Source organism: Haemorhous mexicanus, chromosome 9, assembly GCF_027477595.1.
Source record: "Haemorhous mexicanus isolate bHaeMex1 chromosome 9, bHaeMex1.pri, whole genome shotgun sequence".
Classification (NCBI taxonomy): domain Eukaryota; kingdom Metazoa; phylum Chordata; class Aves; order Passeriformes; family Fringillidae; genus Haemorhous; species Haemorhous mexicanus.
In genome coordinates, this window is record NC_082349.1 from 4,465,728 (window position 1) to 4,491,295 (window position 25,568).

At 41.6% G+C, this 25,568-nt stretch overlaps 1 protein-coding gene across 10 annotated transcripts in view; it reads left to right on the plus strand.

Annotated features, from left to right (window-relative positions):
- DAB1 (DAB adaptor protein 1) overlaps nucleotides 1-25,568 on the plus strand; it is a 415,964-nt gene that overhangs the window by 367,490 nt on the left and 22,906 nt on the right. For 9 of the 10 annotated variants that reach the window (XM_059853705.1, XM_059853707.1, XM_059853708.1 and 6 more), the window contains 3 exons: nucleotides 12,148-12,279; nucleotides 12,866-12,985; nucleotides 19,534-19,593. In XM_059853705.1, coding sequence (XP_059709688.1) covers nucleotides 12,148-12,279; nucleotides 12,866-12,985; nucleotides 19,534-19,593 — 312 coding nt within the window. The remainder of the gene's footprint in view (nucleotides 1-12,147; nucleotides 12,280-12,865; nucleotides 12,986-19,533; nucleotides 19,594-25,568) is intronic. The other variant, XM_059853709.1, reaches the window with a different exon arrangement.

The following is a 25,568-nucleotide window of genomic DNA, read 5'->3' on the forward strand; positions in this document are numbered from 1 at the left end:
GCTGCATTCATGCATCCCAGAGGTGTCCCAAGGGGCACCTGGCCTTTAGCTCTCAAAGGCTGCAATTTAAATATAGATATATATTATTTAAATTGTATAAATATATACAATTTAAACTTGCTGGAGTTACCTTTTAATTCTTTCTTTATTTTTTTAATCAGTATTATCTATTTATAGGAACTTCTTTTGAAAGAAATGTTTGGTCTTGGACCATGCTGAGGACTTGTAAGGGCTGCAGTATAAAAAAATATAACATACTAACAATAAAGAGCAATAGCTGTAAAACAACAAACTCAAATTTTGCATGTAGAGTTGAAAATGGTGACATTTGGGGCCTTTCTTTGTGCATTGTTCATAGCTTCTGCCTGCAAAGGATCCCTCTGAGCTGACTGGGTCTCATGCCCTGCTCCTTGACACTTTCCATCTTTCTGCTTGTAAATATGACCAGTAAAACATGGCATTTACTGTTCGGCATGCAATAAATGTGTCTAATTAGAATATGGCAGAGGAGAGGACTTAAAAATCTGTGTATGATTCTTAAAAGGTATTTATAGACCCTGGTTCTTCAGAAGGGAAACAATAACACATTTCATGGACATGTGGCAGCAAGCAAAATGTAAATGTCAGAAGAACCTACTTCCTTAATTACATCCCTTATTTACTATTGTAATTCATTCATTATTGGCCTTCCAAACTGGCCCCTGGGCACTTTGGATGGTTCACAGTGCTCCACAGAGATTTTTAATGGCCACAAGCTCGTGGAGTTCTGTTCTTTGGATGCTCAGTTTGCTGTATGAGGGTTTTAAAAACCTAAGGATCATGGCAGTTTTGTTACTGTGGAAAAAAAAGAACCCAAAAGGCAAAATGTGGGTGTGATTGTGCATATTGTGAGGTCTTGGGGATCTGGAGGCTTGATCTGAGGGCTGAAATGTCTCTTCCTTTCACCTGGAAAAGGGGAAAGCTCTGATCTAGAGCTGAATCCAGTCTGCTTGTTGTCAAGATATGCAGAAACTGCCTTGTGAGAATTCTGACCCTAATGGGCATGAAGATAAAATAAAGCTATTCCAGACACATTATCCAAGCTGAAATAATTTGTGCAATTTTGTTGTGGCTTTATTTTTTTCAGTGTGAAAAGGGTAAAAAGTTGATTGCTTTCAAAAAGGCAGAAAATGAGATTTTATGAGTTTAGTGATAGTCTCATTTGGCCTCCTGATGTTTAATCCAAGCACCCCAGGACTGAGTTAAGAAAGGGAAATGCTGCTTACATGCATTCTGCATTATGGTATGGAGAATCTCACTGTTATATAGTTATAACAGTGATAAATAACACTTCCAAACAGTAAATATTAGGAATATTTATGCATTCCCAGTTACCATTTGGCTTCCATTGCATGTGGGGGTGGCTACTCTGTCTATAGAGCTGCTGTAGTAAAAATTACTATGCCAACACTACTGGTGTTTATTAATTTCAATGTTTGGTATGCTTAACCAAAATTTGGGATAGATTTTGCTAAGAAGTTGAAAGTCAGTATATTTTTGTTCTGGATCCTGTTATATAGTGGAGCTGCACAGCATTTCTCCCCCATGGCAGAAAACTCCAAGTGTACAGTTATATTGGGATTTTTTTTGCCTGTATTCACTACTCTTTTTGTGATCCAGACAAATGAATCTCCAGCAGAGCCACATTGCTTTTTCTCCAGCTGCAATTTTGTCTTATAAGAAGAGCACCCAAAATACAGAGTTGCATGCAAGTCCTGGTGGTTTTAAGCCAGGTTAATGCATCACACAGTAGAAGAAAATTTCAGGCCCATTTTCAGCACACCTGGAATTACAATGGCTGGATTTCAGACTGCTTGGGAAAGGATTTAGCAAGAGAAGTGCTGACATAATAATAGCACAGGCAGCTGAGATGCTCTGAAACCTCCCTGGAGAGCAGTGGGGGACATTCAGCAGGTGCCAGAACAGAAAGTTACATCCCCCTTTGAAATCCACTCTTTTTTTCCTGGAGATAGCTGGGAAGCATTACACCCCAGGAGTGCTGGTGATTTTCCTTCCTATTCAGAGCATTTTTATCTGGTGGGCCGCTCTGCAATTCTGTGTTTGCCCTGGTAGGAGCAATAGCACTGTCACTGCTCCTGAATTCCTGTGCTGCCTCGTGGGAGCAGATGAAAGGGGGCAGGTGTCCTTCACTGTCAAGGATAATTAGAGGGGGAAACTACAGGAGAGGATTGCTTTTAAATGTGTATAGAGTTTGCAGGGTGATAGTAACAGATACTTATTGGAAGTAAAGTCATTGGGAGATGTTCTGCCTTCAGGAACACAGGGAAGTCAGCAAGAGCATTGTTCACTCTGATAGTCCATGGGGATGCAGGAACACCTTTTTTATCCCTCTTAGTTTATGTAATAACTTCCCTGTGGAAGCAGAAGGGGGAAGACCACTGCCCCTGGATGCCAAAGACAGATACCTGCTTTCATCCCTCTCTTTCAGTTGAATAAACCATAAATTTCACATACCAGTAGATCTTTGCTTTGTACAAAAACAGCTGCTTGTAAAAGTTGTCTTCCCAAATGAGATCCCTGTACTGCTGACCTTTCTGGTGGGTGCTCTGTGTGCTCTGCATGTGGCAGCCCATGTGTCAGGGGCTGGAACTGCATCTCCCGAGGTTCTCCCAGCACGTGGTGGCAATTGTGGAATTACAGCAGTGCCTCTTGTGTCCCTAAATTGTAGCATCCTACCTCTCTCTGCTGTCAATACTTCCTAATCCTGTGTGGTTCCCATCCTCATTCCACATCCTGGTACTCCCAGTGAAACAGGCAGCAGCATTCCTGCTGGCTTTAAAGGCAGCACTGTGAATAGGTGAGGCAGAACACTAATTAGAGTGCCCTGACATTTAAAGCAAATAAGAAATCTGGGTATCTAAAAATATTGCATATGGCTCCCAGCCCTGGCTCTGCATAGCTCAAAGTACTTTTTCTTTTCTTTTTAGATAGTCAAAATACATATTTCAATCCAATTTTTTGATATGTCCTTGCTTTCAAAAAGGCTGAGTTGGTTTGTAAAAGGTTTTATGTGCAGCCTTCTGCGATCTTTAATTAGCCAAATGCTTTCCTGTGAGTGATACAGGAATTTGGAAGGGTTTGAAAGTGTAAGGCATGTATGAGCCTAACCTGTGCATGCATAAGGCTCAGTGCTGAGCAGTGCTGGGAAAGCAGAAATGAGTAAGTTCAGGTTTGATGGGGAGAAGACCAGGTGTGTGCAGGAGCTGCAGAGGGGGGAGAGTTAAAGGAATAAGAAGGAAACAAGGCAGCTGTGAAAGGCTTTGCTGCCTGCATTTCAGTAGAAGGTGAGGGCAGCACTGCCAGGGAGCTTTTCTGAAAGGCAGATCCTGTGTGTGACACCCCTGGCTAGGACAGAAAAGCAAGGCAGGGAGAGAGAAAAGCCAACAGAGTTGATCTGTGCTCTCAGCTATGTGGCCAGGTCTGCGTGTGGAGAGTTAATCAAAGTTTGCTTTTGGAGATTTCAATTAGCAGCAGAAGACTAAAACCAAACATTCATCCTGCTTTACATGAAAATGAGCAGGGAAGAAACAACTCTGGGCATTACACTGTGCAAATGGGAGCTGCAGGGATTGCTGTTGAAAGGGGCCAGGGCAGACCTTAAAGACAGTCTCCACTGCCTGAGTTGAAATACAGAACTCTTGGAACGTGATGTGCCAAGCCCCTGCCAAGGGCAGCTTCAGGAATTCCTACCTTGGGATAATGCAAGGGGAAAAGAAAAAGAAAATAGAGCAAAAAATTACCTGCAAGTTCTTTATTGTGGTTTAGAGTCTCTTTGAGGTTTGCCTTTTACATTTTATTTTATTCTTATCTTAGGGCTCAAGTACTGCACACACACTTGTCATGTTGCTACGGATGGTTTATATCCGAGGTGAAGTGTCTGCTGTGGGACCTGAACAAATGAAGGATTTATTGATGAATGATCCCATTTATGGGATTGTCTGAAGCTTGCTTATACGTGCAATTGTAACTCAGAGGAAAAGGTTTCCTCTCTTTTTTTCTGTAGGAAAACTGAAAGCAAAATGGTTTGGTCTTTATGGCCAGGACTGGTTGGTTGTTCATGATGCTGTTTCTGAATTTTAAACTCATCACTACAGGGTCATCTTTGGTGACATGCAGGTGCTCCAAGTCCATCACCAGCCACTGGAAGCAGTCTATCATTGTGAACCATAGGGCTTCTTGCTTCTGTACCTTGGTTAATTTCTGCTTATGAAATCACTTCTGTATTTGAACAATACCAAGATTGTGTCATGTGAAATTCTCAACTGGTTTGTCTCATTTTCAGCTGGCTCATGAACACAACATACTGGTTGTACACAGCTTGTGAATTCATAGAATCTTTTTTCTGCTCTTGTTCTTCCCTGTACCTGGGCTTTCTCTCAACCCCCTTTAAAGTGTTAGTAAATTAGGGAGAGTATCTGGGAGATAGATAGAGAAATACAAAATAAATCCCTCTTGTCCTTTTCCCCTTTTCCAGTAAAGTTTCTTACATTGTGCAAGTAGATTTACGGTGCAAGGAAGTTTCTGTTTGATGACTATCCAGTGCAACTTAAATTTGAGTATGGTTTTTGTGATCTTTTCAAGCTCTGCTTTATAGGGGTTGCATGAGAAATCAAGAGAATCAGTGGCTGCCTCTCACTGAGGAGTTTTTCAAATCACAGGCTACAAGAAGAGGGTGGCTGGTAATGCTTGCTGAATCTGAAGCAGTTAAGATCTGAGACAGCTAAAGCCAAAAAAAATTACTTCCAAATCTCCCAGGAGTTGTATGAAAGAATTGCTTGTGCTGTTCATGTAAATCAAAAGCATTTCAGGAGGGTGAGGAATATTGGTGTAAAGGAGCAAAAGAAGCTTGTAAAAAGTAAGGGCTGCTCAAAGGACATTCACAAGCTCTAAAGATGAACACAGTAAAAATATGGAGAGGTTCAGTGATGCTGCAGCAAACTGTCTCATTACAGAATAGTGTGCTCCCTCAAATTCAAGATTTAATCAATGAGTCTTACAGAGTCTATCAGGAAAAAATACAAGGTGTGGTCAAAGGTGCTGCACTTGAGCTGTATGGAAGCTTTGGCTTGAGAGCAGAGGGCAATACTGGCATATTTATGGCTGTTTTGATCCACTGACCATTTTGCAGAGGGTGGTGAGCTGGGAGCTCAGGGGGAATACACTCAGATGTGTTACAGCCCTGGGAATCCCACAGTGACCACTGAGCAGCTGCCATCCCAGAGACTGTAACAGTGACTTACAGGTGAGGGCTGTTCCTTGTACAGCACACTGAAGCAGTGAGATGGCAGCATAAAACAGTGCCCTGCAGCCTGTAGGGGCTCCTTGCTGATGGAATTTGGGGCATGTTGCATTGCTGAGCTGATGGGGCCATTGACTTCAGTATCAAAGGTGAGGTCTGCTGCTCCTTGGTTTTGCTGTGCAGATCCTTTGCTTTAACCATCCTGATAGAGCAATGGCTGTGTCAGATGCAGAACAATAAGGAAATAGCACAAGGCTCATGGGAGGCCCAGCATCTCAGCTTCAGTGTGTCACATCTGTCTTTCCAAAGCTCTCTGAAAATGTTTCCTTGCCCTTTAGGATTTTCTTTGTCCTGGAACAAAATTTGCAAGTGCATGTTTAAAAGATAACTTGTGCTTCATAGTAATTGGACAAGGGTTTTGGGTTTAACTAGCTACTTTCACTCCTGATACAATAAAAAATTGAAAAGCCTTTGAAGTGAAGATGGGAGTTTGCCCATATGTACCAGTTTTGTTTTGCCCCTTTCCAAGTTCATATATCTAATAAATGGATCTTCTGCATGAGCAACTTAGCATTTGCTTCTGAAGACAATGACCAATAACTAAATTCATATCTGGTCTTTGTCAAACATTATTACAAATTATGGGAGCTGGACAGAAGTTTATTACCTTAGCGCTGTTCTCTTTCACAAATTAGGTTCTTGGAGCATCCAGCCAGCTCAATATTAGAGATCCATTCATCACAATTAGGCTGCTGTGCTGGCAGAGCCATGTCCTGCTGCCTTAATTGACTCTGGGGTTGGGGACAGGGCCACACCAGCTGAGAGCATCACTGGGTGTGTCTGTCACAGAGGCACCCACAAGGACACTTGCCTTTGCTCTCTTTGGAATTTCCCACTCTGGCTCCCCAGATGAGATAAAGGCAGCAGCAGGATGCTTTTTTCATCAAGCAAAGGGAATGGTGAGGATTAATTTGGATTTTAGCTGTGGCCCAAGTACCCTTTTAAGCTCTTTTCCTGAGTCCAACCAAACAGGCTCTTACCTGGGGTGCTCCTGGGTAGTACTTGCCTTTATTTAGGATGGAGTGTACAGGTAGAGCTTAGTGTAGCCCTGGACTTGAGTGGGTTCTTACCCTCACAAAGGATCTTGCTCACTGACTCTCTCCCTCCTGACTCAGCTGCTAAACTCAGGAAGTCACATAATCTGGGGTTTTTTGCTTCAGTCTCCTCGACTGCAGGAAGAGAATGGCTCTTACGAGTTTGTTATTGTTATTAAAAGGAAATTAAATTCACACTTCTCTGGGTGCTGTGCTGTGTCACAGCCAGACGGCTGCCCCCCTGGAGGGACTGAGTCTGCAAGAGCTGGGGCTAAATCTGTTTTGATTCTTCTCTTTATCAGCACCATATTTCATGTGCCCCTTTGTGCTACACAGACCAAGCTTTGATCTGCATATAATCTCAAAGTGAGCTTTTTGTGCCAAGTGTTTTTATTGCAGAGCTTGGGCACTGAGACGCCTTTTAGTAGCTGGCACTTGGAAAAGTCTTTCCTCAGGTTATTGTCTGCAAAATCAGTGTGTGTGGAGGAAGCACGGGGATTAGACAGATTTATTTTCTTCTCATTGTGTAACCATCCTTACAGGCTGCCATCTGAGAGGGCCCTTCAGGCTTGGGTAACACTCTGGAGGTTACATTTTCCTTTTCTGCTTCTGTTCTTGGAGTGGGGTATTTTTGCAGAAGGAAAGTCCATAATCTATTGTTAAGCCTACATTCCATGAGTGGATTCAGGACTGGACTCTCCTTCAGGGGAAAGGGTTCAGCCCCCACTCTGTGGGTTTTTTTCAGTTTATGCTCTTTTGTGACCAGGACTGGTTGTCTTGGCCAGTGCTGGGAAATGCCTCCCAGTACTGAAATCTCCATAACTGCCAAAGGTTTCCAGTGGGTTTTGCTTTTCAGGCTTTCACATGTGACATTTCTTTTTGAAAGCTGAATTGCAATGATGTTTTGTTTCAAGACCCCTTGCTCTTCTTGTAGGAATTCAGTATCGTGATAATTTGCTAAGCCTAAACTCTACAGCTCTCTTCCTTTCCTAGATCAAACCTGATAAAATTTTCCACATGTTGCAGTAAATGTTTGTATAACAGATTTTTTTGGGGCTATCAAGTGTTTCCTCGCACTAAACACTATCACATTTAAGATTACAGTGATCTGTCATATATTGTTTGTTCTGTTCCTTCTCCACAGGTGACTGAAGTGGTCATGACAGTAGGGAAGGGGTGTCAGATGGAAATAAGATGTTTCTCCATCACCCTGTGCTCTGTCCAGTAGTAATTTGCAGGGAGTTTGAAGTTGTTGGCAGCTGTAGCTCTGAAATAACACTGAGCTGTCTTCTCTCTGCTATTTTACATGAAACTGAGAATTTTTGCAGTGGTTGTTTCATTTCCCCATCTGCTCATTCCCTGCCTTATCTCATGAGGCTGATGTCTTGCCACCCCATCTGCCATCCAAATACCAAGTTCCAGAAAACAACACGAGAAAGTTTGTGATGCAAATGCAATTTATTGATGTGTTTTTCATTTCACCCTGACATTTGAGACTGTTGACTTTTCCTCCAAATTGTGTGTACACAGTCCCACTGAAATGCACTTTTCTCTAGAGGGAGAGGAGGTGGAAGGGTTCACAACTGCTGGAGAGGTATCCATGCACCTTAATGGGAAAAAATCTATGTTAGGAAGAGGTTTTGGGGGTTTGGGTGGTGTTTTTTCAGCTGTCTACATACAGAGACTGCTGTTCACCTCTTAAAACTTCCAGAAGTTACAAAACTAGATTTGAATCTGCAGTAGAGAATTCGTGCGTAGAATGGTTTGGGTTGGAAGGGGCCTTAAAGATCACCTAATTCCAACCCTGATGCCATGGGCACCTACAGGACTGTGGGATGCATATGGTGGGGATGAGCAGCTCCACTCCACCTCTGCTAAGTGCATTTTAAGGGAACAGCAGAGAAGCACTGCAGCACAAACACAGCAATTAAGGAAGTGCTTGTGATGTGTTGTTGTCCCCATGATGCCTGCAAATATCAGCTGAAACAAACAGGAATTGTAAGGAAATGGTCATGAGGAGCATTGGACCAGGTGCTGCATGTTGAGCCCTGTTAAGGAGCACAGCAGCCTCCTGGGTGCAGTGAAGGAGAACCATCTGTGCCACCCAGTGTTTTCTTGCAGCAGGGAGATAAAATCCACCTCAGAACCACTCACATCTTTTAAAACTCACTGTTTTCCCTGGATGTGTTGTAGTAAATAATGGTCAAGTCCTGCCACACTTGGGGCTTGCTGAGCTTCTTGCTGTAAGGCTTTACCATTTATTTTCCCTGTTAGCTTCAATTTCTGTGATTTTTTTTCCCCATGGTCTTCCTAAAAAGATAGAGCCTGGTTTCCTTAGGTGCTGCTGAGCAGTCCCAGTTGGAGTAGAGGGGACTTGCAGCATGGCTGAAACTATGGTCCATGAAGTTATTTTGTTATGAATCCATTAAGGACTCTGCAGTTTGGTGGGTAACTGAGGTGTTCAGGGAGTTTATACAGGCAAAATGTTTTATTGCTTATTCCAGTGTGAATAGACAGGAATAGGCTTGGTCCATGTGCATCCCACATCCCAGCATCCACAGTGGAGCTCCCAGTTGATCCCAGCTCTCTGAAACCAGGCTCAGCATGCTCCAGGTGAGAGGCTGTGCATCCCCAATCCCTGTGAGACTTGTCCTGCTGGATGTAATAGTGTGTGGAACAAGCCTCCTGCTTGTGGTGGGGCAGCTTTTCCAGGAGGATTTGCAGCTTGCAGGATATTTTTTTGTTGTTGTTGTGGCTCTTAACACTGTGCCCCAGGCTCCACTAAATAGACAACCTCATTAAAAGAGAAATAGCGATAGTAAAGCAGTGACTTTCTCATGCCATCTAACTCACATTTTTGACATGATTGCTGGACCCTCCAAGTACTTAATTGATTGACTTAATTGATTTAGTGGCACTGGAGGCTACAGCATGGAAATAAAGGGGCAAGATGAGGATAAGGGGTGAAAAAATTTATGATAGGTGCCAAGCAGCCTGAGGGAAATTAGAAATGCTACAGATCTCAGAGGCAGCTAAATCAATTCAGTGTGATGTACAGGGAGCGACCTGGGGGAAGAGGAGAAGCAGGGGATGGAATGGAGAAAAGGAGAGGAAACAATGGCTGGTGGGAGAGACCAGAGTAAACTTAAGGGGAAGAGGAAAGGCAGCAGGCTTGGTGCAGATGGGTATTTTGGACTTTTGAGTTTAACACCAGGCAAAAACTTCTTAGTATATGAATAAAATATAACAATGCCATTATGTTTAGCCTGAGAAAGAGAACTCATGCATCACAAGAATGTCTTGTTACCCAGTTTGAGACGTTATCTGTGCTTCCATTTAAAATCTCCAACATTTGCAACAGTGACTGAAGTCACAGGAGACCTAAAATACTTTGGAGGCTGTGGATTTTGTTAACAACTGAAACTTAAATGTTAAATTACTTTCTAATCTTTGCAATATGTAATTGACTGTGTTGAACCATAATACAAATTAAGTCTCCTCTATAATTTGTTCTGTCGTGCTGCAGTGCTCCAAAACAATTTGGTACCTCACTTAAGGATGGGTAAATGGTTTGTAGCAGCTCTCAGCACAGAGTAAAAACTTCAAATAGTGTGTGATGGAGTCCATCAGTATTGGCATACAGGGGTGTCAGAAACATCCCTGAGTTGAGAAATAATTATTTTATGTGCTTGTGGCCACTAGTAACAGGATTCTGATCTTGCATTTTACGGTGGTGAATCTCTCCTGACTGCAACAGGAGCCTCATTTCTGCTGTGCAGAAGCAAAAAGTCAGACACTCAGTAAATAATGCTTAGAATGGATCACTGGAATACGTAGAAAGGACACATGAGGTGAACTGAGGGCTGTGAAAACACAGGTGTGTTTATATCTACGTTTGAGTACAGATGTGTGCATGCACCATTGCGTTTCACATGTGTGTTGTAACTCAGTGTCCCTCAAACAAGTGAAAAGCTCTCCCTAAACACTCCATCCAGTAAAATACAGAAAAGAATAATTGCAGTCATCTTTACTTAATTTCTGTTCCTGTTGATACAGTGTGTAAAATATCATAACCGTTGGAAATGCGACCATTTTTGAACAGTGAATGTGGATTCCCAAATAAATTGGAGCGTCTCCATCTGCTCTCTTACCTTGTGGGTGATACTCTTCCATGGTAGAACAATCTTCAAATTTAATTCCATGAGGAAGGCATCTGATCACAGTTTAATTTCAGTGCAAAACGCTGCCTGGCAATCAATAAAGCAATGTCAGAGAACTTTGATTTAATAGGAGCCAGAGATAACGTTCCCTGTCATATGCAGAATAGAGAGATGGGAACATTTCATTTCATCCTAACAGATAGCATGTAACTTGGTTTTCAAAAAAACCTAATAAATCAATATCCCTGTATTATCTAAGTAAGATCCCATCATTAATTTTAAACGCTCAACACGTCAGGAGAGTCTGAAGTGCACCTTCAGCTGAGCCACGTTCTGCCTGCAGTCACTGGCAACACTTAACTCTGCCACGAGCAAGCAATCTTGATATGGGGACATTAAGAGCCATTTACTGTGAAATGAAAATGAAACATGTCCAGTCTTTTGTTTTATATGGAGCCATCCATCTCTTGCAGGCTGCCTCTCCTTCCCTGCCCTGCAGCAGTCCCATCACTCGCTCTGAGCTCCCTCAGCCTTTTCCCTGCCACACACGAACATCCTCCCTCCTTCTGAATTTTCAAACTTTAACTTCTCTTTTTTAAACTCCAAAAATAACTGCTTGTTTAGAGATTGCCTGGATACCATGCTGGTTTTCAAGATGTGCTTTTTCTCAAAGCCAGCAGGAATCTGGACCTCCAAAGAATTCTCTGTGAGGCTTTGCCTGCTCTCAGAAATAGCATTATCCCTGGATGATACAAGAGTAGGTCAATCTATCAGAAGGTAGAAATTGAAACTAATAGATTGTTTTAGATAAGCTTTACAAGGACATTATTTTAAGTGGGAATACTTCTCTATTACTTTGATAATAAAATGCTGTTTAGTGCAAAGTGTGAAAGATTCTGTCACTACAAGAGATGCTTCTGAGAGCCTCAGATTCATGTCCTGACTCTGAACAGAGTTTTGCTCACACAGTTAAAATTAAGTCTTTTTATTATTACAATTCACCAAAGTGGGATTTTAAGTAAAATGTGGACTTTTGCATTCAGCATTGATTTCCAGTTAAATAATTACATTTACATTCATTTTCTGAGGAAAATAAGCATTTGGGGCTGTGTCACTGCTTGAAGTGAAGTCTCTTGCACTGGCTGTTGCTGATTTTTGTAGAGATAAGGCAGGTCTGATACTGATTCCTTGAGGTATTGGAGATCTCAGCTGGAGCTCTGTAGATCAGCCTGGCCTGGGAGTCACCCTGTGTGAAGCTACAGCTTTCTGCAGCCCCTGCTTATTTATGTACCAAGAAATACTGATTCTGTGCCTGGCACACTGTGTAGGTAGTAGCTAGGTAATACATTTTTAATTTAATTATATTTCACTTAAAGATACCTAGAAAAATCATCACTGGAAGCTTTTAGTCAAAATACAAAAGCAAGCCAAATTTAGATTTTGAGGAAAAAAGAGGCTTAAAGAGTTCAGATATTAATTGGCTTCATATCAGAATGTGTTGGGACCCAGATAAAGTGGTGAAGAAAAATGATACTGCTTTTTAATCAAACATTCTGATGGATATTCTCTACTGTTGTTTGGTGTTTTTTTTTAGCTACTCCAGCATCACCACGCAGTTCATGAAATTTCCTACATTGCAAAGGATATAACAGACCACCGAGCATTTGGATACGTGTGTGGAAAGGAGGGAAATCATAGATTTGTGGCAATAAAAACAGCCCAGGCAGTAAGTATCAAATCACTGTCATTTTCTGCCATGGAACTCAGCTGAAAAGCCATTTGTAAGGAGCTGTTGAAGAGGCTGGTCTTGGGTTGTTTATGATTGTGCTAAACTGGTCACAAGTGTCTGTGTAGATCTTAAATAGCAAATTAATGGAACCAGCGTGGGCAAAAGGGAGTGTGTTTCATTGTTCCCAATTTTTTATGATGTGTTTTGTTATAATTAGTTATTGTTTACCTTTCTAGCTAAGCTAGACTGGATGAAGACAAATTTGCTTATATTCCTATACTCATGGAAACCCACATTGTGTGTACTCTGCTATAATTTCAGTGGGTGAGAAACCACTAATAAATATGCCTTTACATTCATCCATGTGCCTTTTATATTCATAATGCTTTTTATATTCATAACTATAATTATCATTAATTTTCAAGCATAGTTAGTTCAGCAGGAGTTAACCCAGGCCTGGGTGCTGAGATAGAAATTAATTCTATATTAAGTTTCATTGTGAAGGTGCTCTATCAGCAGGATGGGATAAGAGGTGTTTTATTTTCCCCTACAGAAATTCTCCACCCTGTTTTTGCTTCCTTAGGCTGAACCTGTAATCCTGGACTTGCGAGACCTGTTTCAGCTCATCTACGAACTGAAACAAAGGGAAGAAATGGAAAAAAAGGCACAAAAGGACAAACAGTGTGAGCAGGCGGTATACCAGGTACACCAATAAGCTTAGACTACTGCCACGAAAATTTGGGTTTGGAGTTTCCCCCCAGATTGCTCCAGAGAAGCTCTGAGCATCCTCAGCACTTCTGACAGCAGTGGGTTTGAGCAGTGCTAGCTTCCCAAGGACCAGCGTGAGCCCAGCAGCCATCCTGAGCCCAGCCTAGGATTAAACTGAGCTGAAAGTGTCCCTGGGGTGTGCTGAACCTGGTCAGCAGCTGGAAATGACCCCCTCATTTCCTGCTTAGTGTTCCTTCTCATTCAGAAGGAAAACTTTAATGAAGGGTCAGTGTTGTAAGCCAGGCTTTAAGTGTTGTAAGCCAGGCTTTAAGTGTTGTAAGCCAGGCTTTAAGTGTTGTAAGCCAGGTTTTAAGTGTTGTAAGCCAGGATTTAAGTGTCTCATACTTTAGGGGAGATTCAATATACTTCTGAATGTGTGTGTTTGAATCAAGTCAAACAAGGCGCAGATTGTGAAACTCGGATGGAACTTGAATAAAGCTTTGTACCATAATGTGACTTTATCTGTATCCTAAAGAAAGAAAACTATAAACTTACCTGCCCATTTTGCTTATTCCTTTGCTGTCCTTTAATTTCTGAATACAGTTCTTTTATCTCTGCTGTTTATGTTCTTTGCTTTTACTGCCTGTCCTCTTACTTTGCTGTAGACAATTTTGGAAGAAGATGTAGAAGATCCTGTATACCAGGTAATTTCTGAAGCTGTATGGCCTTGGAGTTTCAGAAATGACTAGATACATGTTATCTTCAAACACAGCCAAAACCTTGAACAAGATGTTTTGAAGTTTACTGAGAGGGGTCTTGTGAGAAACCTTTAAAACCTCCACAGAAAGTAGCTTATTTAGAGATGAAGCTGTAAGTAATGGCACAATATGTCTGTATAGAATGGAATATTTCTGTTGGAGTATAGAAATATTAGATGAAATATGTCATAAATGCTACTTTAAATGTGGCTTGTGTATCCAGATTTTAAGTTTCAAAATGAGATTTGTCATCATTTTTTTAATACAAACTCTTAACTGAAAAGGGTGCTACTCTGAGAATTAGGGAAGGTGACATCTTGTCCTCATAGTAATAAGCTGACATTTTGTTTTTGTTTTCTGTGGAGCCAGAATTTAATTCAGAGGGTGAATATTTGGGAAAAAAAAAAAAAAAAAACAACAGTAGCACTGATGTTGTAACACACTCCCTTGTTGGTGTTTGAGCTATGATTTAATAATAGATCTGAAATTTAAGTCTTGCTCCATCCAAGAAAAATGTCTGGGAGCAAAGATGATTATCAGAAATGTGTCAATATATTCATGTCCAATACCCTGCTGAGTGTGAAGAAAAAGATGTAATTTCATTCTCGTGTTTTTGTGCTGAAACAAAATATGTGATAGTTTACTTTTTTTTTCCTGGGGAGTCTGTGTTCTTCCACTTAGGCATATCAGTGGGAGTCACACTGAAAGGATCCAAATCAACCATTAGTGAATATTGAGCAGTGCCTAAGGTGCAGCAAGGAAGATGATAAGAGTCAGGATGCCCTAAATTACTGTTCAGCTATTATAATGTCAGGAGTTTTGTTCTGTACTCTTCACAATAAAGCAAGAACCTGAAAATGAAAAAGTGTTGTGCCAGCCTTTTGCCATGTGGCCTGTTCCACACACACCAGCCCATTCTCCCACCTTGGATTTAGTACTTTTATTCATAGACAAGAAATATATGTGGAAATAATTGCCATTATGTAAAAGAGGCAAAATTCACGTGGCCTTCAGAAAATTACTACCGGGCCACAGGCAGTCTCCCTGGCAAGGAAGAATTAGGGAGTTGCTCTAATGATCATTAAGAGGAGATTTAGGCCTGTTCATAAAATATGAAACAACCTTTCCTGGTGCTTCCCAACAAACCAGTTGTCCTGCTGCCAGCCTGTGCTTTGAAGTTGTTTCTTTAATGCCTGCCTTTGTTTTGACGTGGAATTCCAAACGGCCTTTTTCCCTTCTGTTTCATCTCTGACTGTCCCTCTCTGGCGCTGCTGCCATAGTACATTGTGTTTGAGGCTGGACACGAGCCCATCCGTGAGCCTGAAACGGAGGAAAACATTTATCAGGTATAAAACCTCTCCCCTCACTGTTCCCATCGCAACGCCCGCCAGCCTTTGCTGAAAGTGCATCTCATACATAGCTCATAGCTCGTAGTTTTCATCCATCACCAAAACTGTCTTGGCATTTCATTCTGGTGACATTATCTGCCCAGTCACAATGTGATTTTTCTGTTGTTTGTCATATCAGCTTCTGTGAATTGATATTAACTTTGTCGACTCACAAACTTTTGAGTACACCATATGAGGTGATAAATGGAGATTCTCGTTTTTTTTCTGTTAATTTTTTGAAATTTTTTACACCTATTCTGAGAAACATGCTGAAGATGTTTTGTTGGCAGGCCATCCAGGCGATTCCTAGAAATTTCAGTGGTGCTGCTCTTGTTTCTGTCTAACCAAGGAAATAACTGAGCAAAACCTCAGAGCTCTCAAGGGATATCCCCCCAGACCAGGGAAACTATTTTCAGAGTGCATATGTTATGTTAAAGCCCAAGCTCACCATTCTTCACACTGACAAAAAACTGCATTGAAAGCAATATAAAATAATCTTTTGTCGTTCAATTTATCCTCAAGGGATCAGTACGAGGTTTATTAAAATATAATGTAATTCATTTTGTATCACATACTAGAGGCAAATCTGAGGATAGACAGAGATCTTTGTGCACTGTGAGAAAATTGTGATTCGAGGAAATTGTTCAGTGTGCAGGGGAAGGAGTTTCAAGCAGTGATTAAGCATTTCATCCAGCTGGACTAGAGGTTGATCTGCTTTTAGGAGAAGATTGTAAGGTAGGCAGGAGCAAGGATAGAACAAAAAGGAAAAGCATTAATAGGAAGATAATAGAAAAAATGAGATGCTAGTGTAGCTGTAAGCTAAAATAAAAAGCTGATTGGGAAAGAGGAATGCAAGTTAAATGTTAGAAAATGACATCTTAGAGATGCCATCAGAGGGTCAATTATGTGACGCTCATTTAATTTCTCCCTGCTGCTCCCCTGGCACCACACACACTCAAAAATGCAGCTTTTTGCATCTCCACACCAAGACATGCAAAGCTCTCACTCAAGGTGAGAGTCTGCCTAAGGCTGAACATTTTCAGTGTTGAAAGTTTGACTATTCTCAGCAAATGTTAAAAAATTACTAGTCTAGTTGTCAGGTTTGTGCTAGAAACGAAAATCCCATGAGAACTAGATTTTAGGAGAAAAAAATGCTGATTGTTGTTCATCAAAGTGTGGAGCTTTTACTGAGACTTCAAAGAATTAAAAGGTGGAAGGAGCCAAAATGGGGCTGTTGCTCCCAGTGTTTGTAGATCTTCCAGCAATCATTGGTGGGTGGGGAAGAAGTAGGAACTGTGTTCTGAGGAATAGCCCAGAGAACTGCAGGACTCCTTGGGCAGTTTCTTTCCCATGAAATAGAAACAGGTGAAAAGCTGGTAGTGAGACCCTGTCTCATCTCAGGGTACTGATGTTACTGTCCTCTGAGTCACCAGAGAATTGCTCAAGGCTTCATTTGACAGCATCTGGATGAAGTGATGAAGTGTTTCCTCCCACAGTGGTCACAGAAAGCACCTGTGATTAATGTCCCATACTCTGGATCTTCACAGTCCAGCATTGTCCTCTGTGTTTATACCTGAGTACAGCAAATGCTGAACTGGGGAGTTGGGAGTCATTTTTTGGTCTCTCTCCAACTGATGGATGCTGAAGTGTCCCAGCTGCAGACTGGCCTGTAGCCATGAGCTTCCCAGCTCCCACAGGCTGCCTGAACTCTTGGCTTCCACAAATCTGGGTCTCCATACCTCAGATTTCACACTCAGGTCTTGACAAAATTATTTCTCTTACAAGATCTTGGTAATCTCAGAACCATCAGGCTACTGGTAAAAACAAAATTGAGAAAGACCCTCTTTTATTTTTATTTTTATTTTTTTGTGCTTTTGGTTGATTCGTTTGTTTTTCATTGGTTTTTGTTTTTTTTTTTCTTTTAAATCTGATGCATATTTGTGGCAGTTTCTGTTATTTACTGTGAAGCCTTCCCCATACCAGACATTGTTAAACATATATCTTCTCAATAACCTCACACAGCCTTGCTTCAGCCTCACCAAACCTTTCTGCTGGTTCTGCTCTGGCTTTTCATTTACTGGCATGCAAAAAATTCACTTCTCCCTTGGTGGAAGAGACTCCCAGCCCGTGGGGAATTGCAGATGAAAGATACGTGCAGAAAGTGACAATTTCTATTTCTTTTTAGCATAATAGAGGTCACAGCTTTCTTTTTAAGCATTCTTTCTCTGTCTGTCACCTTTCTTGGATACATTACCCCAAAGAGTGTCTGTGTCTGCTCTTCTAATATTGTCTATGTAAGTTGCTATAATTTGTTAGGCAAGGACTCAATCACTGAGCACATACCAACCCTCAGATTGCTTAATAGCAGCTCCTCTGCTGCCTGGTGTTCTGGAGAGGTGGAGATGGGATTTGGGGAGGGGGTTTGGTGTTTGTGTGCCAGCCCTGCTCTCTGTGGAGAGGCAAGTTCTGCTCCGTGAGGGGTTGACAATCTGAGACTGGGGGTTTAGGACTGTGGTGCTTTTATTGCTGCAAGATGCAAAGACATCCAGATGGTTCACAGCCTGTCACAGAGACAGAGCTGACAGCAGAAATAGTGCTGGTACCTCTTACTGGTGCTGCTAATCAAAGGAAAAACAGCAATTCCTTGTAGCCCCCAGAGCAGGCAGAGATGCAAACAAATGTGGTGGTGCACAGCAAGAAGAGACAGCAGGTCAGGCAGCACTGAGTTGGGAGGGAGAAATGGCTTTCAGGAAAGTTTCTCTGTATTAAAATGAGATGTAAGGAGCTCTTCTCTGAGTATAAACTGGAGTAGGAAAAGGGGGGTTGATAGTGCAGGGAAATGCTCAGTCCACAGTCAGTCTGGATGTAGGTGCAAATTGGGATGACTTCACAGAAGGGTTGGAAGGAGGAAGAGGAGAATGGCTGAAAGGGGAAGATTTTGGAGAAAACAGAAAAAAATGCACACTGATGGAAGTTTAGAAACAGTTCATCTTTCCATATTTCCCCTCCTCTTGTGAAGACCCAGCTTTCCAGTGACTTCCTAAGTCGACCATTCCTGGTTCCTGCTCTCACACTGTCGCCTCCAGCTCTCTCTCTTTCCAGACTCTTACTGCCATGGCACTGAATTTTTACCAGTTTCACATATCTGATGTGGTACTGGCTTTGGTGGAAGTGGCCAGAGAAAGCCAAGGATAGGAATAAAAGAGATCTTCCACAAAGTTCAGTTTCTTTGAGAGTTCTTGACAAACTCTTCAATGTGCACCAAGTTAAGAACACAGAGTTTCTTGTGAAGGCTGTACAACAGTACAGAAATGTTTTTATACAGAATAATAAATGATAGCATATCTCAATGAATAAGTAACATTTCTTCAGCTTCCCCTAGACCAGTCTGAGTTTAATGTCAGAACCTTAAGGTACTTATTGTCTTAGAAAACAAAAAGGTCATAACTTTATCATATTTGCAATATCATTTCATTGACCTGTGAGGTTTCATTGTTGTCTGAAATGTAACTTTTGTACTCTGAGTGCCTTGTTTGGTGGAAAAGCACCACTCATGAGAACAGGTAACTGTTCTTTTTGATTTTGTCATTTTCAATGGACACTCAGTGCTTCCAGAGGAAAGGAAATATAATCACAAATAATAACTATACAATATTTATATATAAATAAGCAAGTGGGCAAGCACAGCCCAGTACTACAAAGCAGCTGTCTGCATGAGCAGGTTATAAATCCCCTGGGTATAAATCATGACTGGTAGCTCAATAAAGGCTCACAAACTTTTAAGTGCATTGTCCCCTGCCCTTCTTTCCTGTGTCAGGCTTCAAGTGGCCTTAATTCCATAGGAAAACTGCAGCATTATAACCAAATATTTCGTAGAGCAGCCACAAGGCTGGATCATTGCAGTATTAGGACTCTTTTTAGATGATTAAATGAATCGTGAGGAAGAAATCTGGCACAAGGTAAAAACATCTCTTACCCTCCCCTTGGTAACTCTGCTCTGTGTCTTCATCTGGGGAGATGATGCACTCACCTGACCATAACTTCCATTGCACATCTCTAACCCCCAAGTTAAAGAGAAAAACAACCATTTAAGTAGGAAGGAGCTCCAAGTACACCTGGACTTCATGCAACCAAAATTATCTGAGAATGAAAATCTCCTTTCTGAATACTGCTGGGCTGTAAAAAATTCAGATAGGGGTTTTATTTCTTCAGTATTTTCTCCATTAATGGTCCTACTTGGACAGGAAGGGAACCATCCTTGATTTCATCAATACTAAAAATTAGTATTAAATAAACTACTCATTTAGGTACACCCTGTGCATAAATACCAGTTGCTCTTTACAGTTTTTTATCCAAGCTGCTTTTGTGGTGACCTCAGTTTTCCTTTGCTGTTGCAGGTTCCTACCAGCCAAAAGAAGGAAGGTGTTTATGATGTGCCAAAAAGTCAACCTGTAAGTGTAAGTATCTCCCCTATTTATATGCAGTAAAAGAAGTGTGGGTTTTAGCTCCTGTGGCTTTTAGTATTGTCTGTAACATTTGATACATTCCTGGTGGTGTGACTTTGTCAGTGATGTCACTTATATCCATCTCATTCATTGCTTGAATCTCCTTTCTGTCTTTTCTAACTCATTTTTAGGCAAGTCTCCATTTTCAAGTGTGTTATTTGTGGTTAGGAGTTGACAGCAAACCTTCTGCCTGTTCATGCCTGAGGTGCTGCCTAGTTTAGAAAGGTTCCTCTGGTATCCAAATGTGTATTATTTCTGTAGTACTCTAAGTATACAAGAAACTAAGCTTAATTCAGCTCAGTTTTTTCTGTGCTTTGCGTGGGCAGGAAAATATTAAAAAATGAGGGTAATATGCTGTTGTAGCCAAAATCACCACTCCCATTCTGTGTATTGGCATTTTGAAAAGGTGTTTATTCCCAAAATATGTAAAGAATGGTAACAAGTGTTTGATTGAAGTGACAGATGCCTTAGAACAAGGTGTGTGTTTGCTGAAGGGTAGGTTATGCTGTTCTGTTCTATATAAATTTGTGCTATAAATGCCTTGAGAAATTGCTGGATTGCTTTGGTTACACAAAAAAATTAGTATTTCTGAGGATCTGTGTAAGAGTGGAGAAAAACCAAGGAGAAGAATTTCAGAATTGTAGTGGGAGAAGCATGGGGAAGATGCCTGTGTTCATGAGAAGGAGCTTTTTTGCACCAGGATGTGGTGATTTTCACAGTGACCAAGATGTGGAATAAAAAAAGAAAAATGCTGTGAAGGAGCTGGATGGGGACCTGGACTGTGACACTTCTGCACAACCAAACAAACAAACCCTGCCAGAAATATTTCACCATGAGCCAGTAGGAGCAGGGAGGCATCTTCATGTTGCCTGCAAAAATCTGGTGAAATAACTCACATTGCATCACTGATTGAGGTATTTGTGGGCATGGAGTAGCAGTTGATTTTTCACTTACTTTTCGTGTAGTTTTTCATATAGTTCAGTGGTACAATTTTTCTGCTGTGCTTTTCCTGTGATTCTTGTATTACCCCTTCAGTCATGCTTCAATTTCACTCAGGGTACAGTGTGTAATTTAGGTTGTTGCAGTGTGGCTGGGTGTGCAGTGCTTGCAATCATGTCTGCAGACACTCTGGTACTGCTCTGTCCTGAAAATAGCAGATGTGAGATATAGGACTCATGGAACCTACTCTGTAATCATCAAATTCATTTAATCTGCCATCTCCATGAAGCTAGTTGCACCTTTTTTTTTTTTTTTTTTTTGCTAGTTCATGGTTAAATTTAAAGGGATTAAAGCTTTTTTTCTAATCAACTTCTGTACAATAATTAATGAAGAAAAGGAGAAGAGGAAGAAAGAGATAGCTGAGATCCTGTTTCACCTTTTTCTATTAGTATGTATTAAAAGAAAAAAAAAAGAGAGCAATAGCTCTTAAAATTAGCAATTTAATATTCCACTGCCCATCTGATTTATTGCTCACCCTTCCACACGTGAGACTCTCTGTCATTGAGACACTTGCCATAATTTTGTTTTCAATTTATAGCTGTCATTATTATATAAACCTCTAAAATTCAATCTGAGGGCAAATAATCAAGCTCATGTTCCTGGTTTAAACATGTAAGGACACTTCCTTTATTAGGAGGTCTTGCTTTCAGTACTTTCATAATGGATGAATGAAGTGAGGAACTTTTTTGTGGCTCCTGGTAGGTTTCAGGCACCACAAATTCTCTCTGCTGACAATACATTCAGCTCTTAATAACAATGCAGGAAGTTTTGGTTGAATTCAGACTGAATTGCCCACAGTCCCTGGACAGAGATGGAGTTTCCATCTTGGGGTTGTTTTCCTCTGGTGTGTTTCCAGGCAGGTTTAGTCTCTGGACAGAAAAGGGAGGGATATTGAAGTGGTCATCCAGGTGTCCTCCAGCCTTGTCTCTCTGTAGCCAGTGGAGAGAATTGGCCACTTCTCAGGTTGGACTGGCCTTGGAACAACCTGCTCCAGGAAGGGAGAATTCCCTTCCTATGGCAGGGGATTGGAATGAAATGGTCTTTAAGGCCCCTTCCAACCTACACCATTCAGTGATTCTCTAATCTGTGAAATTCCTCCCATCTGCACAACATGTCCCTGTCAGATGGAAATAAATGTACAACTGCACATGGTTCTTTTGTGGCTGCAGAAGAATTTTACATGACCTGCAGCTATCATGTCTTCTAAACATTAGATTTAGGTGGGGTGAGATCCACCACAGTGCAGAGGCTTGAGGGCAGAATCCCCATTTCAGAGGCTGCCTTGAAACTGGGCAGTGTAATTCACACTGATTTTCAGTAAATACAGCTTCCTAAGGCACCAGAACCATTTGGGCAAATATTTCTCCATGGATATGGGACCCCAGTGAGGCAGAAGGTGTGAAGCATCTCCCTGGTGGTGCCAGGGAGGAGCAGGAGAGTTCAAAATTGTGTGTTCATGTACTTAACAATGCTGTGCCATTGTGTGAGGCCGTTTGTCAGCAGGTGTCAAAGTGCTTTATAGCCTGGCTCCTCATGATCTCTGATATCAAATAATGTAAATACGGAGCAAATGAGGCAGAAAGGAATGAGCCTCATCCCGGGATTGGAACAGACCCACTGAACTCAATTATCAGCAGTGGCTGCTTGCCAAGTCACTGCTCTGACATTGGGATGGAAAGATTGCTTACTCAATGTAATTCTTGGGTTTCCCCACCTCTCTGCTGCATCCCTTCCCAGCAAATACTGCTCTCCCATGGTTTTCCTCTGCTGGGTGTGCAGCTGAGCTCCAGACACACACTTTCCCTGGAATTCAGTTCCCTCCCAGTACCTCTCCCTTCCTCTGTATTAACTCACATTTCTTGAATTCATTCTTATTTTCTCTCTGCTCTGTCCTTGGACCAATTCTCCCATTCCCCATTCACTGAGAGTAGACATCAAGACAAAGAAAACAGGCTTACCCTAAATTCTTCTGTTAAGTGGTGCATGCTCCACTTAAAAATTCTAGTTCTATGTGTGAAATTAACTGTTCTAAAAAAAGGAAAATGTTTAATGATCTCTCTTTGTCATAATTTCCCTTCGTCTCCCCATTAAACATCCACATCAAGTTCTACCTGTCACGGTGTTTTTAGAAATAAGAGTCAGACTGTAAAATACCCTTCACAGAGACTGTCAGTCACGTCACAATAAAACCCTCTCTCCTCATCAAAATGTCTAAACTATCCGCTTAACAATTTCATGAAGGCTTTCAAACAGCTCATCTCACTGCTGTGTGAAGATCCAAGGCATCAGAGGTGCTGCCTCACAGTGCAGGCAGGCATTGGGCTGGTGCCAGCTGTGTGGGGAGCATCAAACCAGGCTGGATCACAAGGGAGGAATTCCACTCTCTTAGGACATGGTGTGGGAAGAGCAGATGAAGCTGGACCTGAGTACACTTGGGTTTAGAAGCCACAAGACCTGCCTGGTGGTTCTGGTGTGTTTGGGAGAGCTCAGCTTTGGTTCTGGCTGGGATTGCAGTGCCATTCCCACATCTGGCTTCTCCCAGATGTGGCTTTGCAGAAGCAATTTGCAGGCTGATGATGTCGACTTCAGCCTCCACAGTCAGGCTTCCAGATCAAATTCTCAGACATGAGGAGAGAAGGAGTGCACAATCCTGGTCTCTGGCCATCTGTGCTGGGAAAACTGTCCAGTTTTATTTACATTTGCTGAAAGAGACACCTGTGTTCAAATATCCTGACTTAGTCACACCCAATTAAACCCCATGGATGAGGTTTAATAGTGCAGTGTGGGATGTGCATTGTTAACAGGTACAGCTACTTGTTGCAAAACTGGGAAATACATTAGTTTGTTGGGACAATGTCTTGTGGCCTGGGTTGATGATTTGGTGGGCCTTTGTTTTTTAGGCAGAATCACAGAAATCATAAAAGGATTTAGATTGGAAGTGACCTTAAAGATCTTCTGTTTCTGCAGGGACACCTTTCACTAGACCAGGCTGCTCCAAGCCCCATCCAACCAGTTTTTGGGTTTAGCTTTTTTTTGAGCTGTCTTTTCTGGGATATTTTCTGGTTTATTCCTTATAAAAAATTCAGTGGCACAGGAGGCAGAAGCCAGGTCCTCCTCCCAGGTCCTCCTCCCTAATCTTCCCAGTTTATAGCATCATCAACCTGAAGTGATGAAGTTCCTTCATGTGTGTTAAGTAAATGGTTTATGTGGAGTTTAACACTTAAACTCAAAGTTAAAGGCATTTCAAACAAAGCTTGAAAAATTGTTTTTGCCAGGTAGAGCAAGACAATTCAGAAAGCTGCTAACCTGAATTCAGAGTCTGATTTCCAGCAATCAGATTGATCCATTGTTAATGTAGAGACAAGTAAAGATAATCTGGATAGTTTCTGAGCATTGAAAATCTGCCCATGCAGACTTCATGTTTCAGACCATCCCTGATTTTACATCTGGCTTGTCAAGTAGCAGGTTTTAACAGTGAAGGAATGCTGTTTCACAGATAGGAATAACATGTCCTAATTTTATTGTTCTTTTACACCATGTGGATATTGTGGGCTACATTTTAAGCTGATTTTAATCTGTAGGAGTTGTCCTGCTACAGGTTTTCCATCCTGCATGGGTAATACCATTCCCTCAATGTGATCCTAAACCCTGCTCCCCCAGCAGAATGATTACCTGCTATCAAAGCTTTGAATTCACTTCCTAGTGCCATCCTTCAGGATTTTGGGATGTAATCACATCGTGTGGGGAAGCTGTAATCCAGCAGTGCTGCCCAGGATCAGTCTGCAACTGTTCTATCTCTGTGCTGTTCAAACAGCAACAATTAAAAACAAAATTAAAAAACCCCAAAGAGGCAGGCTTTGCCTCAGTGACAGAGGTTTCTTGGTGGATATGGGGCACAAGGGTGCTGCCATGTTTAGATTTGTGGTTTTGATCCTGAACTTGGGCAATGGGAATTAATGGTAAACATTTCAGTGCTCCCTTCCAGTTGTGCAACCTCTTGGCTCACATGTCTAAAGGCTTCATGTGTATTTGCATTCCTAAACTTCCCTGGGTGCCTGGGCATTTTTTGGGGTAATGTTCTGCACCTTTTGATATTCTCCAAAGTGGAGAAAAGAGTGTAGTTGAACCATAGATGGATCTCATTGATTGTGGCACAAAGTTCTGTCAAATATAGTGAATTTTTGTCTTTTATTCAATATGACCCGTGCAGATTTTTTTTTTAATAGAAGCTGATGCATTAAATTCACAGCTGCACCTTGTGTTGATTCACTACTTTTGGATTTGTTCAGAGCCTTAAAACTCAGAGTAATTTGCTAAAACATTTATTTACAACCAGCTTTCTAAGTAGTGAAGTTTGCAGCTTTACCTGGTCTGCATCACTTCATGCCTTTAATTACATCATTTGCACAATTAGGGATTTAATTTTTGCAGATTGATTCAGTGCTACCCTACATTGTTGGGTACAGAAGTACACAGGTCTTGGCTTTTTTGCCTGCTGAAACTCATGGGATTTCAAAGTTTGGAAAATACCATGATGAGAAGGTGTTTAGTAATGAAGATAGAAATAACATGTTTCTGAAGTTTGGTAGAGTTCCAGTCACCTGTTGTTTTAAAAAGCAGTAGATACACTTGTCAACCAGTGCCTTGCAAGTATTTTAAATAATAAATATGAGGCTGTGCCTTATTCATTTCCACTGTTAATTTTTTTCCCTGCAAGCATCCTGTCTCAGTCCAGAAGTGGAGTTGGCTCCCACATGGAAGTCTGGGTTCTCATCATCTCTCGTGTCTCCCACCTGCAGTTAAAGGAAGCCACTCCTTGTCCCCAGCCTGTGATCCTGACATTAAAGGACTTATCTTTCCCTGTCCTGACCACGTCAGGAGGTCCTGGGACCTTTCCACCAGCACCCTCTGTGCCTGGGAATTTCATT